General features: G+C 42.9%; 1 protein-coding gene across 1 annotated transcript in view; it reads left to right on the top strand.

The window, feature by feature from the left end:
* LOC118357427 (guanine nucleotide-binding protein subunit alpha-13-like) overlaps window positions 1-9,333 on the top strand; it is a 12,046-nt gene extending 2,713 nt beyond the window's left edge. The window contains exons 3-6 of the mRNA XM_035734509.2: window positions 6,371-6,421; window positions 6,526-6,726; window positions 6,849-6,983; window positions 7,206-9,333. Coding sequence (XP_035590402.1) covers window positions 6,371-6,421; window positions 6,526-6,726; window positions 6,849-6,983; window positions 7,206-7,442 — 624 coding nt within the window. The 3' untranslated portion in view covers window positions 7,443-9,333. The remainder of the gene's footprint in view (window positions 1-6,370; window positions 6,422-6,525; window positions 6,727-6,848; window positions 6,984-7,205) is intronic.
* The last annotated feature ends 7,232 nt before the right edge of the window (window positions 9,334-16,565 follow it).

A 16,565-nucleotide genomic window follows, 5' to 3' on the forward strand; every position in this document is an offset into this window, starting at 1 on the left:
TGTCAGCTCGGGGATTCAATCTAGCAATCTTTTGGTTACTGGCCCAATGCTCTAACCACTAAGCTACCTGCCGCCATAAGTCTGGGTCTTCCTTTCCTGTGGCGGTCCTCATGAGTCAGTTTCATCATAGCGCTTGATGGTTTTTGCGACTGCATTTGAAGAAACTTTCAAAGTTCTTGAAATTGTCCTCATTGACTGGCCTTCATGTCTTAAAGTAATGATGGACTGTAATTTCCCTGTGCTTATTTGAGCTCTTCTTGCCATAATATGGACTTGGTCTTTTACCAAATAGGGCTATTTTCTGTATACCACCCATACCTTATCACGGCACAACGGATTGGTTCAAACGCGTTAAGAAGGAAAGAAATTCCACATTTAACAAGGCAGACCGGTTAATTGAAATGCATTCCAGGTGACGACCTCATGAAGCTGATTGATAGAATGCCAAGTGTGCCAAGCTGTCATCAATGCAAAGGGTGGCTACTTTGAAGAATCTCAAATATAAAATATATTTTGGTTACTATATGATTCCATGTGTAATTTCATATTTTTGATGTCTTCACTATTATTCTACATTGTAGAATAATAGGAAAAATAAAGAAAAGCTCTTGAATCTGTAGGTGTGTCAACTTTTGACTGGTTATATATTGTTTTCCCCTAACCCTACCAAATCCAATTTTATTGGTCACATTCACGTTTACCAGATGTTATTGCGGGTGTAGCGAAATGCTTGTAAGGTTGCTTAGGAGCTTCCCTATCTGTCGGCGCCATCTTGTTAAGGGCCACCCCTCCCCCAATTGGAGTAAACAACACTTAGGCTTCTACTTCCATCTTATTCATACTATATCAATTTTACAATAGTTATTTTTGATTTGTTTTTAGTCCCATCCAGCTACTTTCAACCCCTCCCATCTATTTCTGAACATCATCCAGTTTTGATTTGTTTGCCATATATATATTTCAAGTGTGCTGTGATGTTTCACAAAAGTTCTGAACCTTTCTATTCTCATAGTTTCTAAAGATTGTAAATTAAAGAAACATTTTTGCAAAGAGTTATTATATTATTGATCAATTTGACTAACTTTTTAAATCGCCTAGCAGTGCTATTTGCAGAATTGGCTTAAATGTTGCAATTCTTCAGCCATTCCTGAACCTGTGACCAAAAACAAGCTGCATTCGTTGCATGAATTTTGTATAATAATTTTAAAGTTAACTCTAGTTTTGAATACAGTGTCGTTTTGTGTATCAGTTCATAAACCATATGCCATGGAATCGGTACATCGAAAATCTCTTCCCAACTCTATTGCTATATGGCACATCTGTCAATACTTTTTTTATTTAACCTTTTTATTTAAATAGGCAAGTCGGTTAAGAACAAATTCTTATTTACAATGACGGCCTACCAAAAGGACAAAACACACATCACGACAAGAGATACACTTTATGACAATGAGGCATGTCTTACTGTGTTCCGACCATAGGAGTGTAAGGGGATTCTTTTATAAAAACTTCCTCATTTGTCAGACACAATGACAGCCACAGACACAATCCTAGTCATATTAAAAACCCATGCTAGTTGTTGCATTTTTAGACCTTTTCTAAATTTCGAAAGGATATTTTCATCTCGCAATTGCGGTGCGCTTTGGAGATTTGAAGAGTAGTGTTTTCCCGCTAATAGCATTTTGGAACATTCACGCTTATAGCCTACTGCCGTTTTGCACATTCCTGCGCTCATAATGTGAAGAAATAGCCTAATATTTTAACATTTTAAGCTAAATGTTCTGATGGATTTAAAAAATTCTGGGGCATCGACAGCCGGGAAGTCAGTCTGAGATGTAACAATTTGTGTTTATAACTCTCTGTGTGTGGGTGTGTGTCAGGGTTAACTTCAGCTGGTAATAGCAGGCTTTTGTCCAAAAAAAAAATTAAAATCTGATCAATAAAACTGCCACCGGCCAATTGTCCGGGAAAGAAAAAAAATCCCTTTGCTAAATAATGTTTTTTAACCTATTCATTGATTGAAATACCAGTCGATGGAAATGCATTTGACTGGTCATATGCTTATCGGTCTATAGGTTAATTTTTGTAGTGCACTGCATATAGAGGTTATGAGCGGAAATCTGTCAGGACAGCGTGAGAGCTCCTGCTGCTGTTGCTACAGCTTCTCAAACAGCTCATTCGTTGGCTGCTGGAGTGAAACTTGATTTTTATAAGCCCAATCATTGTGTAACAATTCTAAATGCAATTGTGTGTTAAGTTTTGATAGCCGCGATTTTAAAAACATTTCAACTGGTAATTAAAGCCTGCTTCCCATTCACCATTCAAGTGGATGTATGCAGGCTTCAGTGCATCACACCACTTTGCAATGAGCTGGAGGCCGTATGTATTTTGGAAACATACAGTATAATTAATTGTTTGAAGCCTGAATGTTTTACGTCATTATGAGGCATGTCTTACCTTGCTTCAAAGTCAAACCCGACCATAGAAATATGGAGGCAATTATTTTATAAAGACTTCCAAATGCCATTGAAACCAGTAGCCTATTTCTCTCATTTGTTTTCAAATAAACTTTATTTCGTTGTCCAGTAGCCAAAGCCGCAATCCATGCTTATTTCTGCATCTTTAGATCTCACCTCTATCTTAATTTCTAACTGATTTTCATCACTGTCCTTGGAAACAGCTGACATGTATAATGCGCTTTTGACAAGTGTTTTCCTGCTAATTGCATTATGGAACCAACATTCGCACGTTGTGCCTTGCCTAGGGTGCCTTGCCTAGGGTGCCTTGCCTAGGGTGCCTTGCCTAGGGTGCCTTGCCTAGGGTGCCTTGCCTAGGGTGCCTTGCCTAGGGTGCCTTGCCTAGGGTGCGCTGCCTAGGGTGCGCTGCCTAGGGTGCGCTGCCTAGGGTGCACATTGCTGCGCTTTATGTGGAGAAATAATAGTTTATCAACATTTTAAGCAAAACTTTCAGGTCTATTACATCAGATTCATTGCATTTTTTTTTTTTTTTAAGAGGTTGCATGAATTATGACTATCGTCCCACAACTGTCCCAGAGTCTGTTTGGAATTGGCTATTTCTTTCTCGCACAGTACGACAAGCTGACCAATAGAATAGGTCAACTTTTCTGCTATGGGCAATAGATTGACATAGTGACTAGTGATTTTGCTGTTTGTTACTTGTCTTGGCACAGGAAAAGTAAATAACTTCTAACATCTTCAAAGTGCGCATCGGAATTCGGTAAGGACACACACCATTGTATCCTCGACTTGCATGTTCTGTTAAGATGAACAGGTCTAGCCATAATCTACATGTGATTTCTGTCACCCTGAGCACTGTGGGTGGGTACCCTAATCAGGTTACGCACCCAATGCATATGGGTCAGGTAAATTTCTCAAATGTCCATTAAATTAAAATGCTGCCGATCAAATGTTCGGCACCACATTTCATTTTCCTAACGGGAATTCTGGTGTGTGTGTGTGTGTGTGTGTTTACAGTAAGAAGGGAGGCAGGATCTGTTACAGAAAAAAACAAGTCGTGTGCCTAGGTTTCACTTTTGGGTTGTAGCTGAGGCCATCTGTCTAATGATATACTGGTTCCAGTAGCACAGGGCCTGTGTGTATGTTTATCAGTGTGTGTGTGTGTGTGTGTATAGTGTAGGCCTTCATTGTAAATAAGAATTTGTTCTCAACTGACTGGCCTAGTTTAATTTTTAAAAATTAAGTATTCTGCCTGTATGGACAGACACTTAAGCTCTGGTTTGATCAACTCTACATACTCTGTAATCTTAGCCTACCGCAGACAGACAGACAGGTTTTTCAGGCCAGGTGAGTTGTAAAGATAAAAGGCCTTTTAGTGTTATTATCGAATGTGTACAGTAAAACACACACACACACAGAGTTGTGATCTAATCATCACAAAGACACAAGAATAGATAGTTTTTGAAATGTACATTTCTGTAGCTTTCAGGGGTAGCGTGAGTACATGCTCTAACACACACACTCAGACTGGAATGTGAGCCAGTCTTGGCAGTGCAGGCTCATGTTTGGGCACGCCCCACTTACTGAGAAACAACACCAGACCAGGAGGACAGGGTGGAAAACACACCCACACTCCGTTACACATCACACACACATACAGGCACACGAATGCTCACTTCACATGGATGCACTACAGGGGATGGCAACTTGAGGCCATTCCATTACAAGGGGTTGGTATCATGTGGCCAACCTGGTTTTTGGGGGGGTGGGGGGTTTGGTCCAAAAACACTGTAAAATTACCAGGAATTCAGCTACCGATTTGTTTAATTGAGGAAATCTATTCCCAAGTTTTCCCACAAATAAAAATAGACCAAATGTGAGCATATTTGATTCTGAGTTTGTACATAGTGTATTCAGACCCCTTGACATTTTCCACATTTTGTAGCCTTATTCTAAAATAAATAAATAAAACATTAAAAAATCTCATCAATCTACACACACTACCCCATAATGACAAAGCGAAAACAGGTTTTTAGAAGTTTGTGCAAATGTATAAAACATAAAACCCAATACCTTATTTACATAAGTATTCAGATCCTTTGCTATGAGACTCGAAATTGAGCTAAGATGTGTCCTGTTTACATCATTCTTGATGTTTCTACAACTTGATTGGAGTCCACCTGGGGAAATTCAATTGATTGGACATGATTTAGAAAGGCAGAGAACTGTCTATATAGGGTCCCACAGTTGACAGTGCATGTCAGAGCAAAAACCAAGCCATGAGGTTGAAGGAATTGTCCGTAGAGCTCCAAGACAGGATTGTGTCAAGGAACAGATCTGGGAAAGGGCACCAAAAACTGTCTGCAGCATAGAAGGTCCTCAAGAAGACAGTGGCCAACATCCATTCTTAAATGAAAGAAGTTTGGAACCACCAAGACTCTTCCTAGAGCTGGCCGTCTGGCCAAACTGCGCAATCGGGGGTGACCACGAACCCGATGGTCACTCTGACAAAGCTCTAGAGTTCCTCTGTGGAGATGGGAGAACCTTCCAGAAGCCAACCTTCTCTGCAGCACTCCACCAATCAGGCCTTTATGATAGAGTGGCCAGACTGAAGCCACTCTTCAGTAAATGGCACATGACAGCCCGCTTGGAGTTTGCCAAAAGGCACCTAAAGACTCGGACCATGAGAAACAAGATTCTCTGGTCTGATGAAACCAAGATTGAACTCTTTGGCCTGAATGCCAAGTGTTACATCTGGAGGAAACCTTGCACCATCCCTACGATAAAGCATGGTGGTGGCAGCATCATGCTATGGGGATGTTTTCCGTGTCAGGATCAGAGGAAAGATGAATGGATCAAAATGCAGAGGGATCCCTGATGACAACCTGCTCCAGAGCGTTCAGGACCTCAGACTGGGGTAAAGGTTCACCTTCCAACAGGACAATGACCCTAAGCATACAGCCAAGACAATGCAGGAGTGGTTTTGGGACAAGTCCTTGAGTGGTCCAGAGCCTGGACTTGAACCTGATCTAACATTTCTGGAGAGATCTGAACATTTATGTGCAGCGACGCTCCCCATCCAACCTGACACAGCTTGAGAAAATCTGCAGAGAAGAATGGGAGAAACTCCCCAAATACAGGTGTGCCACGCTTGTAGCGTCATACCCAAGAAGACTCGAGGCTGTCATCGCTGGGGGGGGGGGTTTAAATCCATTTTAGAATACGGCTGTAACGTGACAAAATGTGGAAAAAGTGAAAGGGTCTGAATACTTTCCCAATGCACTGTATAAAGTTTGTATGTGAAAACTACTTCTAAGACCCATACATTCAGTTGTTCCGAACACACTTGAGCTGAAGAGGGAGGCTCAATCTGCTGGTGCTAGCGCACGCGCAGATCAAATATACTTCTGGAATGCCGTTTTAGGGTGTTTACATGCCCTAATAATTTTAAAGATTGCTCAGAAAACCATGTTTTAATTGGCGTAGGTTTACTTCGATTTTTTTTTAACCTTTTGCCAATTCAAGATTAAGCAGAGTAAGGTGTTTTATGTGACTATTGCATAATCTGCCTACTTCCATAATCAGCTTAATATCAAAGTATTAGTATGCATGTAAACGTGCTCAATGAAATCAAAGTATGACATTATTGTTATTTTCAAACATAATCAATATTTAGACTTTGTTGTGGTCAATGTGGTTTTTCCAATTATTATTATAATTGAGTTCCGACCATTCGCTCCGACACAAATCGGCCCGCGGCTGAATCTAGTTGCCCTACACTCACTCACTCACATGCAGCAGTTTTAGGCTGATGTGTGTACATAATCTGAGTATTCGAAGGATTGACAATGACGCTAAAACACATTTCTTTCCTCTTCTCTCTCCTCTCTCAGGGTGAGTCGGTTAAGTATTTCTTGGACAATGTGGAGAAGCTCGGGGAGCCGGTAAGTTTCTCTCCCTCGCCCTCTTTCCCTCCATAAATCACTCAGCCTCCTTAACATCCCCGTCCTCTTCTCCTGTCTTCTACTCATCCCTCTCTCTCCTCCAGAGCTACATCCCTTCCCAGCATGACGTCCTGCTAGCCCGTAAGCCCACTAAGGGCATTCATGAGTATGACTTTGAGATCAAGAGTATTCCCTTCAAGATGGTGGACGTGGGAGGACAGCGCTCGGAAAGACGTCGGTGGTTTGAGTGTTTTGACTCTGTCACCTCCATACTATTCCTAGTGTCTTCTTCAGAGTATGACCAGGTACACACACAGTGGACATGCACGCACACTGAACACGCTCACCACACACTCCCTCTGTTTCTCTCTCACTGACACACTACCTAATTTATTTATTTCATTTTTCTATCCCCTGTGTGTTCTAGGTCTTGATGGAGGACAGGCAGACCAACCGGCTGAGAGAGTCGTTGAACATCTTTGAGACGATTGTCAACAACAGAGTCTTCCTCTCAGTCTCCATCATCCTCTTCCTCAACAAGACTGACCTGCTGGAGGAGAAGGTCTGTACAGTCACATTCCCCGTAATCACAAACTCGTTTACCTAAGATAGTGATGCCTTGAGTAGATTGGACCCTGCTCGCATGAGTCCTCACTGAAGAAAATGAGTTCTTAGCTTTTCAGAGAGAAATATATTGATGTCAAGTATTGTGATTGAGTCCAAACCAACCTTCTGATTGTACTGACGTTCCATGTTATGTTCGGCTGATCCTTGTTCTCGGCAGGTCTTGAATGTTTCGCTAAGTAAATACTTCCCAGAGTACACGGGGCCGGACCACAGCCTACCGGACGTCCAGAAGTTCCTAGTGGACTGTTTCCGGGAGAAGAGAAGAGACTTGACACAGAAGCCCCTCTACCACCACTTCACCACGGCCATCAACACAGAGAACATCCGCCTGGTGTTCCGAGATGTCAAGGATACTATCCTTCATGACAACCTCAAACAGCTGATGCTCCAGTGAACTATGACCTCCAGAGAGAACCTGAGCAAAACCAGCCTCCGAGAGGACCCCAGAGAGGACTTATTCTCCTGCCTAAAAGAGGACCTGATTGAGGACCTCTCACCTTTTAAAAGAGGACCTGCAATAAACCAGACTTTAAGAGGACTTGGTTGAGGACACCCATGCCTTGGGGAGGACCTTGACGTTCCACTTCTGTTTAGATGTTTTTATTTGGTTTTTACTGCCCTGTGGTGAGTGGATGGTCTATAGACTGCTCTGAAGTCAGTTTGGCTAGGGACATGATTGAATGCTGGATACTAAGCTCTGTCCCTGGGTCAGTTTGATGTCTACCCTGATGCCTACCGTGCTGTCATAGCCCCTCTCCTGTCCACTGATCTGTGTGACTAACTGATGGAGAAACCATAACACCTTCATACAACATCTTAATAACCCTTAATCACTGTGTGTGTGAGTGCATGTGTTAATCTGTACTGAGCTATTTGTGTATACCTGTCTAGCCTTAGGTATTTGCGTAAACTATCATTTAATCAATCATGTCCTTGATCACCTACATTCCAATGTGTGTGTGTGTGTGTGTATACAGTTAAATGTCTGCCTTCCTATTCCCTGATGGTTAACTTGTAATTCTGCTGTAAGGACACACACACTTGCAGCAGGCAGGCGTAACGGGTAGCTAATATTGTTATCTCAGGGTTGTATGGAGACCATTGTATAAATGTCATTATTGTGTCTGTAGTCTATTGTCGAGACCCCTCAAATTCAAATCTGGCCCTTCATTGCTTTTTTCAATTTTCCCCTTCTAATCAGGGACTGGTTTAGACCTGGGATATCAGGTGGGTGCAATTAATTATCAGGTTGAACAGAACCAGCAGTACTCCATACCTCGTAGGGTAATATTTGAATAACCCATGTCTATATTGGATACTCCAGGTTAAAGCTTTAGATTCTTAGTTAAATGTCTTCTGTGCGAACCTGTTCTTGGATGTATTCTTTAGGCACAAATTGGAAGAAACGGGCTGCAACGGGGAGGTACTATCTGAACTTGTCCAATAAGAAACGGCTGTTTTCTTTTTTTTCATGGCACAATGTTTTGAAATGTTTTGCCACAGTGTGCCCTAATGAATACAACCCAGAAGAGCAGAGGGCTGTGTCTCAGACCCTGGGCTACATTCATTTGGGGAGCAAATGTTATAACCTTCAGGTAGAGCCATACATGCGTGTTAATTCCTATATGAACGTTCTATAACGCCTCCCTCTCCTCCCCTCCCATTGGTGCCCTTGTAAACGGATGTGTGTTGCGTTAGACAGCCTCTCTGGCCATCTGTTTGATGTTTATAGTTGTACAGACTGACTCCAATTTATATTCTAGTTGAAATGTTTTTGATTCTTTCCTGTCTATACTGTAACCTGTGTTGTTGATGACCATAGTGTGTGTGTATACTGTCCTAATGTGTATAGGTATGCTGACACTGTAAAATCTGCCACCTTTATAGTGCTGAATGACAGCTTGAGGCTAACTCCAGATCAGCGTTGTAATGTTTCTCTCCTGCTAAATCACACTGTGCCTTCACCGTATGTGTACAAGGATCAACTGTGATAGTTTTCCTCTAGCTACGGAGATGACGTGTCTGTCTTTCCACTGTTCCTCTCTGGCTCTGGCCTTGTACATACTGACATCTGATGCCTTAGTTGTAATATAAAACACTTGGTTTACTTTCATGTGTAAATGGTTGTTTAAAAAATGGGCAGATGATTATTCGCTGATTGCTGTTTCACACTTTGCCTTGTCATTGAACAGACTATGGACATGTTTCCTTTTTCTAACAATCAGCGTTCTTCCTTGTTTAATGCCACTTAAACCGTTAAAATAAAACCATATTTCTTTAACAAAGTGTGACTTGTCATTCATTCACACCATGGACTACAAAGTAGGGGTTCTCTTGTTCTGGACCAGAAGCCTCCGCCGTGTGCATGCTTCAACTCCCCACGGCCTGATTAGAGTAAGGTTTCTCAAGTTCAGTTGAACTGAAGAGTTCCATCCTCTGACCAGGCTGCCTTAAAATTAAATCTAAAAAGGCATTACGTTTGATTGTTTTCCTACTGCTCTACACAACCTGCTCCACATTTCCAATCTGAATGAAGTATTGATGTGTTTCTAAATGAATGTGATGATGAGATCTTCATTTTTGTCTTCACACCCCAGAGTTAATACTTGGTGGAAGCACCTTTGATAGGAATTACAGCTGTAAATAATTTTAAATAAGATTCTACCTACTCTGCATAACTCTTAGAGCAACATATCCATTGTTTTTGTCAAAATTGCTAAATCTCAGTAAATTTGGTTGGAAGTCACTGAAGTACAGCAATATTCAAACCTTTTCAAAAAAAAATTAAGCAGATTTATGTCAGGACTGAGATTAGACCCCTCAGGAACACTCAACACCTCTTAGAAAGCCATTCTGGTGTGTCTTCGGCATTACGATTTGTGTAATTGTCCAGCTGAAAAATACAACTATCCCAGGTTTAGTTATTCAGAAGACTGAGGCATGTTTTCCTCTAACTTTTTACCTTGGCTTAGTTCCTTTCATATTTCTTTTGATCCTGACAAACTTGAGTATCTGCTGGTGACAAGCATACCCATGACATGATGCTGCCCCCACTATACTTGAAAATACAGAGGCATTGGCGTGTATTCATGGATGCCATGGGAAGCCAGGCTTCCCCAAAAAGGAAAAAAAAACATTTGTTCTGTCTTTCATAAATTTCCTTCACAAGAGGTTGAATGTACTGTGCCTTCGGCAAGTATCCAGATCCCTTTACTTTTTCCACCTTGTGTTACATTACAGCCTTATTCAAAAATAGATTAAATAAATACAAATCCTCAGCAATCTACACACAATACCCCATAATGACAAAGCAATTTTTGAATAAAAAAACAAAAATAAATAAATACATAAGTATTCAGGCCCTTTGCTATGAGACATGAAATTGAGGTCAGGTGCATCCTGTTTCCATTGATCATCCTTGAGATGTTTCTACAACTTGGGAGTCCACCAGTGGTAAATTCAAATGATTGGACATGATTTGGAAAGGCACACACCTGTCTATATAAGGTCCCATTGTTGACAGTGTATGTCAGAGCAAAAACCAAGCTATGAGGTCGAATGGAATTGTCCGTAGAGCTCCAAGACAGGATTGTGTCGATGCACAGATCTGGGCAAGGTTACCCAAATACATTCTGCAGCATTGATGGTCCCCAAACACACAGTGGCCTCCATCATTCTTAAATGGAAGAACTTTGGAACCACCAAGACAAACTAGAGCTGGCTGCTCGGCCAAACTTAGCAATCGGGGGAGAAGGGCCTTGGTCAGGGAGGTGACCAAAAACCTGATGGTCACTGACGGAGCTTTAGAGTTCCTCTGTTGAGATGGGAGAAACTTCCAGAAGGACAACCATCTCTGCAGCACTCCACCAAACAGGCCTTTATGGTAGAGTGGCCAGATGGAAGCTATTCCTCAGTACAAGGCACCTAAAGACTCGCACACCATGAGAAACAAGATTGCTGAAAAACATGCCCACAGCATGATGCTGCCACCACCATGCTTCACCGTAGGGATGGTGCCAGGTTTCCTCCAGACATAACGCTTGGCATTCAGGCCAAAGAGTTCAATCTTTTATTTATTTATTTATTTTTATTTCACCTTTATTTAACCAGGTAGGCAAGTTGAGAACAGGTTCTCATTTACAATTGCGATATAAAGCAAAGCAGTTCGACACAACAAAGAGTTACACATGGAGTAAAACAAACATACAGTCAATAATACAGTAGAAAAGTAAGTCTATATACAATGTGACCAAATGAGGTGAGAAGGGAGGTAAAGGAAAAAAAAGGCCATGGTGTCGAAATAAATACAATATAGCAAGTAAAACCCTGGAATGGTAGATTTGCAGCGGAAGAATGTGCAAAGTAGAGATCGAAATAATGGGGTGCAAAGGAGATAAATACAGTAGGGGGGAGGTAGTTGCTTGGGCTAAATTATAGATGGGCTAAGTACAGGTGCAGTAATCTGCGAGCTGCTCTGACAGCTTGTGCTTAAAGCTAGTGAGGGAGATAAGTGTTTCCTGTTTCAGAGATTTTTGTAGTTCGTTCCAGTCATTGGCAGCAGAGAACTGGAAGGAGAGGCGGCCAAAGGAAGAATTGGTTTTGGGGGTAACCAGAGAGATATACCTGCTGTAGCGCATGCTACAGGTGGGTGCTGCTATGGTGACCAGCGAGCTGAGATAAGGGGGGAATTTACCTAGCAAGGTCTTGTAGATGACCTGGAGCCAGTGGATTTGGCAACGAGTACGAAGCAAGGGCCAGCCAACGCGAGCGTACAGGTCGCAGTTGTGGGTAGTATATGGGGCCTTGGTGACAAAACGGATGGCACTGTGATAGACTGCATCAAATTTATTGAGTAGGGTATTGAAGGCTATATTGTAAATGACATCGCCGAAGTCGAGGATCGGTAGGATGGTCAGTTTTACAAGGGTATGTTTGGCAGCATGAGTGAAGGATGCTTTGTTGTGAAATAGGAAGCCAATTCTAGATTTAACTTTGGATTGGAGATGTTTGACGTGAGTCTGGAAGGAGAGTTTACAGTCTAACCACACACCTAGGTATTTGTAGTTGTCCACATATTCTAAGTCACAACCATCCAGAGTAGTGATGTTGGACGGGCGGGTAGGTGCAGGCAGCGATCGGTTGAAGAGCATGCATTTAGTTTACTTGTATTTAAGAGCAATTGGAGGCCACGGAAAGAGAGCTGTATAGCATTGAAGCTTGTCTGGAGGGTTGTTAACACAATGTCCAAAGAAGGGCCAGAAGTATACAGAATGGTGTCGTCTGCGTAGAGGTGGATCAGAGACTCACCAGCAGCAAGAGAGACATCATTGATGTATACAGAGAAGAGAGTCTGTCCTAGAATTGAACCATGAGACACCCCCATAGAGACTGCCAGAGGCCCGGACAACAGGCCCTCCGATTTGACACACTGAACTCTATCAGAGAAGTAGTTGGTGAACCAGGCGAGGCAATCATTTGAGAAACTAAGGCTATCGAGTCTGCCGATGAGGATGTGGTGATTGACAGAGACGAAAGCCTTGGCCAGGTCAATGAATATGGCTGCACAGTATTGTTTCTTATCGATGGAGGTTAAGATATCGTTTAGGACCTTGAGCGTGGCTGAGGTGCATCCATCAGCAGCTCTGAAACCAGATTGCATAGCGGAGAAGGTATGGTGGGATTCAAAATGGTCTGTAATCTGTTTGTTGACTTGGCTTTCGAAGACCTTAGAAAGGCAGGTTAGGATAGATATAGGTCTGTAGCAGTTTGGGTCAAGAGTGTCCCCCCCTTTGAAGAGGAGGATGACCACAGCTTCTTTCCAATCTTTGGGAATCTCAGACGACACGAAAGAGAGGTTGAACAGGCTAGTAATAGGGGTTGCAACAGATCATTTTAGAAAGAAAGGGTCCAGATTGTCTTGCCCGGCTGATTTGTAGGGGTCCAGATTTTGCCGCAATTTTAGAACATCAGCTGACTGGATTTGGGAGAAGGAGAAATGGGGAAGGATTGGGCGAGTTGCTGTGGGGGGTGCAGTGCTGTTGACCAGGGTAGGCCAGATGGAAAGCATGACCAGCCGTAGAAAAATGCTATTGAAATTCTCAATTATAGTGGATTTATCGGTGGTGACAGTGTTTCCTATCCTCAGTGCAGTGAGCAGCTGGGAGGAGGTGGTCTTATTCTCCAAGGACTTTACAGTGTCCCAGAACATTTTTGAGTTTGTGTTGCAGGAAGCAAATTTCTGTTTGAAAAAGCTAGCCTTGGCTTTTCTAACTGCCTGTGTATATTGGTTTCTAGCTTCCCTGAAAAGTTGCATATCACGGGGGCTGTTCGATGCTAATGCAGAACGCCATAGGATGTTTTTGTGTTGGTTAAGGACAGTCAGGTCTGGAGAGAACCAGGGGCTAGATCTGTTCCTGGTTCTACATTTCTTGAATGGGGCATGCTTATTTAAGATGGTGAGGAAGGATTTTTTTTTAAATAACCAGGCATCCTCTACTGACGGGATGAGGTCAATATCCTTCCAGGATACCCCGGCCAGGTCGATTAGAAAGGCCTGCTTGCTGAAGTGTTTCAGGGAGCGTTTGATAGTGATGAGTGGAGGTTGTTTGACCGCTGACCCGTTACGGATGCAGGCAATGAGGCAGTGATCGCTGAGATCTTGGTTGAAAACAGCAGAGGCGTATTTAGAGGGCAAGTTGGTTAGGATGATATCTAGGGGGGTGCCCGTGTTTACAGCTTTGGGGTGGTACCTGGTAGGTTCATTGATAATTTGTGTGAGATTGAGGGCATCAAGCTTAGATTGTAGGATGGCTGGGGTGTTAAGTATGTTCCAGTTTAGGTCGCCTAGCAGCACGAGCTCTGATGATAGATGGGGGGCAATCAGTTCACATATCGTGTCCAGAGCACAGCTGGGGCAGAGGGTGGTCTATAGCAGGCGGCAACGGTGAGAGACTTGTTTTTAGAGAGGTGGATTTTTAAAGTAGAAGTTCAAATTGTTTGGGTACAGACCTGGATAGTAGGACAGAACTCTGCAGGCTATCTCTGCAGTAGATTGCAACACCGCCCCCTTTGGCCGTTCTAATTTGTCTGAAAATGTTGTAGTTAGGGATGAAGATTTCTGAATTTTTGGTGGTCTTCCTAGGCCAGGATTCAGACACGGCTATAACATCCGGGTTGGCAGAGTGTGCTAAAGCAGTGAATAAAACAAACTTAGGGAGGAGGCTTCTAATGTTAACATGCATGAAACCAAGGCTATTACGGTTACAGAAGTCATCAAAAGAGCGCCTGGGGAATAGGAGTGGAGCTCGGCACTGCAGGGCCTGGATTCACTTCTACATCCCCAGAAGAACAGAGGAGGAGTAGGATAAGGGTACGGCTAAAAGCTATGAGAATTGGACGTCTAGAACGTCTGGAACAGAGAGTAAAGGGAGGTTTCTGGGGGCGATAAAATAGCTTCAAGGTATAATGTACAGACAAAGGTATGGTAGGATGTGAATACAGTGGAGGTAAACCTAGGTATTGAGTGATGATGAGAGAGATATTGTCTCTAGAAACATCATTGAAACCAGGTGATGTCATCGCATGTGTCGGTGGTGGAACATAAAGGTTGGATAAGGTATAATGAGCAGGGCTAGAGGCTCTACAGTGAAATAAGCCAATAAACACTAACCAGAACAGCAATGGACAAGGCATATTGACATTAAGGAGAGGCATGCTTAGCCGAGTGATCATAAGGGTCCAGTGAGTAGTGAGGTTGGTTGGGGTCACAGTGATTCAGACAGCTAGCCGGGCCATCGGCAGCAAACTAGCATAGGATGGAGGTCTGTTTTTAGCCACCTCGTGCGTTTCCGTCGGTGGGGTTCCGTGTGTTAGAGGGGATCATAGGTGATTGTAGCCCAGGCGTGGCTGATGTAACTCTCAGGAGTGGCTGATGGAATAATTGATGTTTGGTCCGGGAACGACGTAAGCCAATAGTCACACGGATAGCAGCTAGCTAGCTAGCTGTGAGATCCAGGTGTAAATGTCCAGAGCTTGTGGTTGGTTTCTTGGTTTCATCAGACCAGAGAATCTTGTTTCTCGTGGTCTGAGAGTTTTTTAGGTGCCTTTTGGCAAACTCCACGCAGGCTGTCATGTGCCTTTTACTGAGGAGTGACTTTGGTCTGGCCACTCTACCATAAAGGCCCGATTGGTGGAGTGCAGCAGAGATGGTTGTCCTTCTGGAAGGTTCTCCCATCTCCACAGAGGAACTCGAAAGCTCTGTCAGAGTGACCATCAGGTGCTTGGTCACTTCCCTGACCAAGGCCCTTCTCCCCCGATTGCCCAGTTTGGCCAGGTGGCCAGCTCTAGCAAGGGTCGTGGTGATTTATTTGGGTAACCTTGCCCAGATCTGTGCCTCGAAACAAGCCTGTCTTGGAGCTCTACGCACAATTCCATTCGACCTCATGGCTTGGTTTTTGCTCTGACATGCACTGTCAACAGTGGGACCTTATACTTTCCAAATCATGTCCAATCAATCGAATTTACCACAGGTGGACTCCAATCAATTTGTAGCAACATCTCAAGGATGATCAATGGAAGCCGGATGCATCTGGGCTCAATTCCGTCTCATAGCAAAGGGTCTGAATATTTATGTAAATACCATGTTTCTGTTTTTTTTATTTTATACATTTACAAAAATTTCGTAAACTCTGTTTTCGCTTTGTTATTATGGGGTATTGTGTGTAGATTGATGGGGATTTTTTTATTAAATCCATTTTAGAATACGGATGTAACGTAACAAAATGTGGAAAAAGTCAAAGGGTCTGAATACTTTCCGAATGCATTGCGTACCAGAGTCAATGCTAGTGAGGGGAGGACTGCTCATAATAATGTCTGGAACAGTACTCATGGAATGGCATCAACCCATGGAAACCATTCCACTAACTCCTTTCCAGCGGTTACCACGAGCCAGTGCTCCCCATTTAAGGTGCCACCAACCTCCTGTAGTGTCAAGGCATATGAACTAACAGGTTATAGAGCAAACAACGCAATTATCACAACACATGGGTTGTAAAATGCATTCTTTTCCCTGGCTTGCCTTCCCCAGTGATTTTACCCACGCACCGCTAAATGTGATAACTGGCCAAAGGGTGTGTCGGATCACTAGGCACTGTAGTGGATCTGTAGGTTCCACTAGGGGGCAGCAAAGGTCTATTTCAGTAAAATAACTGCTTACTACTAGATACATTATATCTGATGTTTTTATCTTTATAACTGTAACCAATTGCTGTATTGGTAACGAGTGAAATAAAAGTTTAGCAAAAGTAAGGTCAAACATTTGGTAACCAGTTATTAATACCAATAAGGCTCCTCTGGGGTTTGTGAGATATGGCCAATTTGCCACGCTTAATGGCTGTGTCCAGGCACTCTGCCAAAAACAGCCCTTAGCCGCGGTATATTGGCCATATATCACAAACCCCCGAGGAGCCTTATTGCTTAACTATAATGTATAGATCATGTAAAGTTTTTTATTCTGACA

The sequence above is a fragment of the Oncorhynchus keta genome, chromosome 24, assembly GCF_023373465.1.
Source record: "Oncorhynchus keta strain PuntledgeMale-10-30-2019 chromosome 24, Oket_V2, whole genome shotgun sequence".
Lineage (NCBI taxonomy): Eukaryota > Metazoa > Chordata > Actinopteri > Salmoniformes > Salmonidae > Oncorhynchus > Oncorhynchus keta.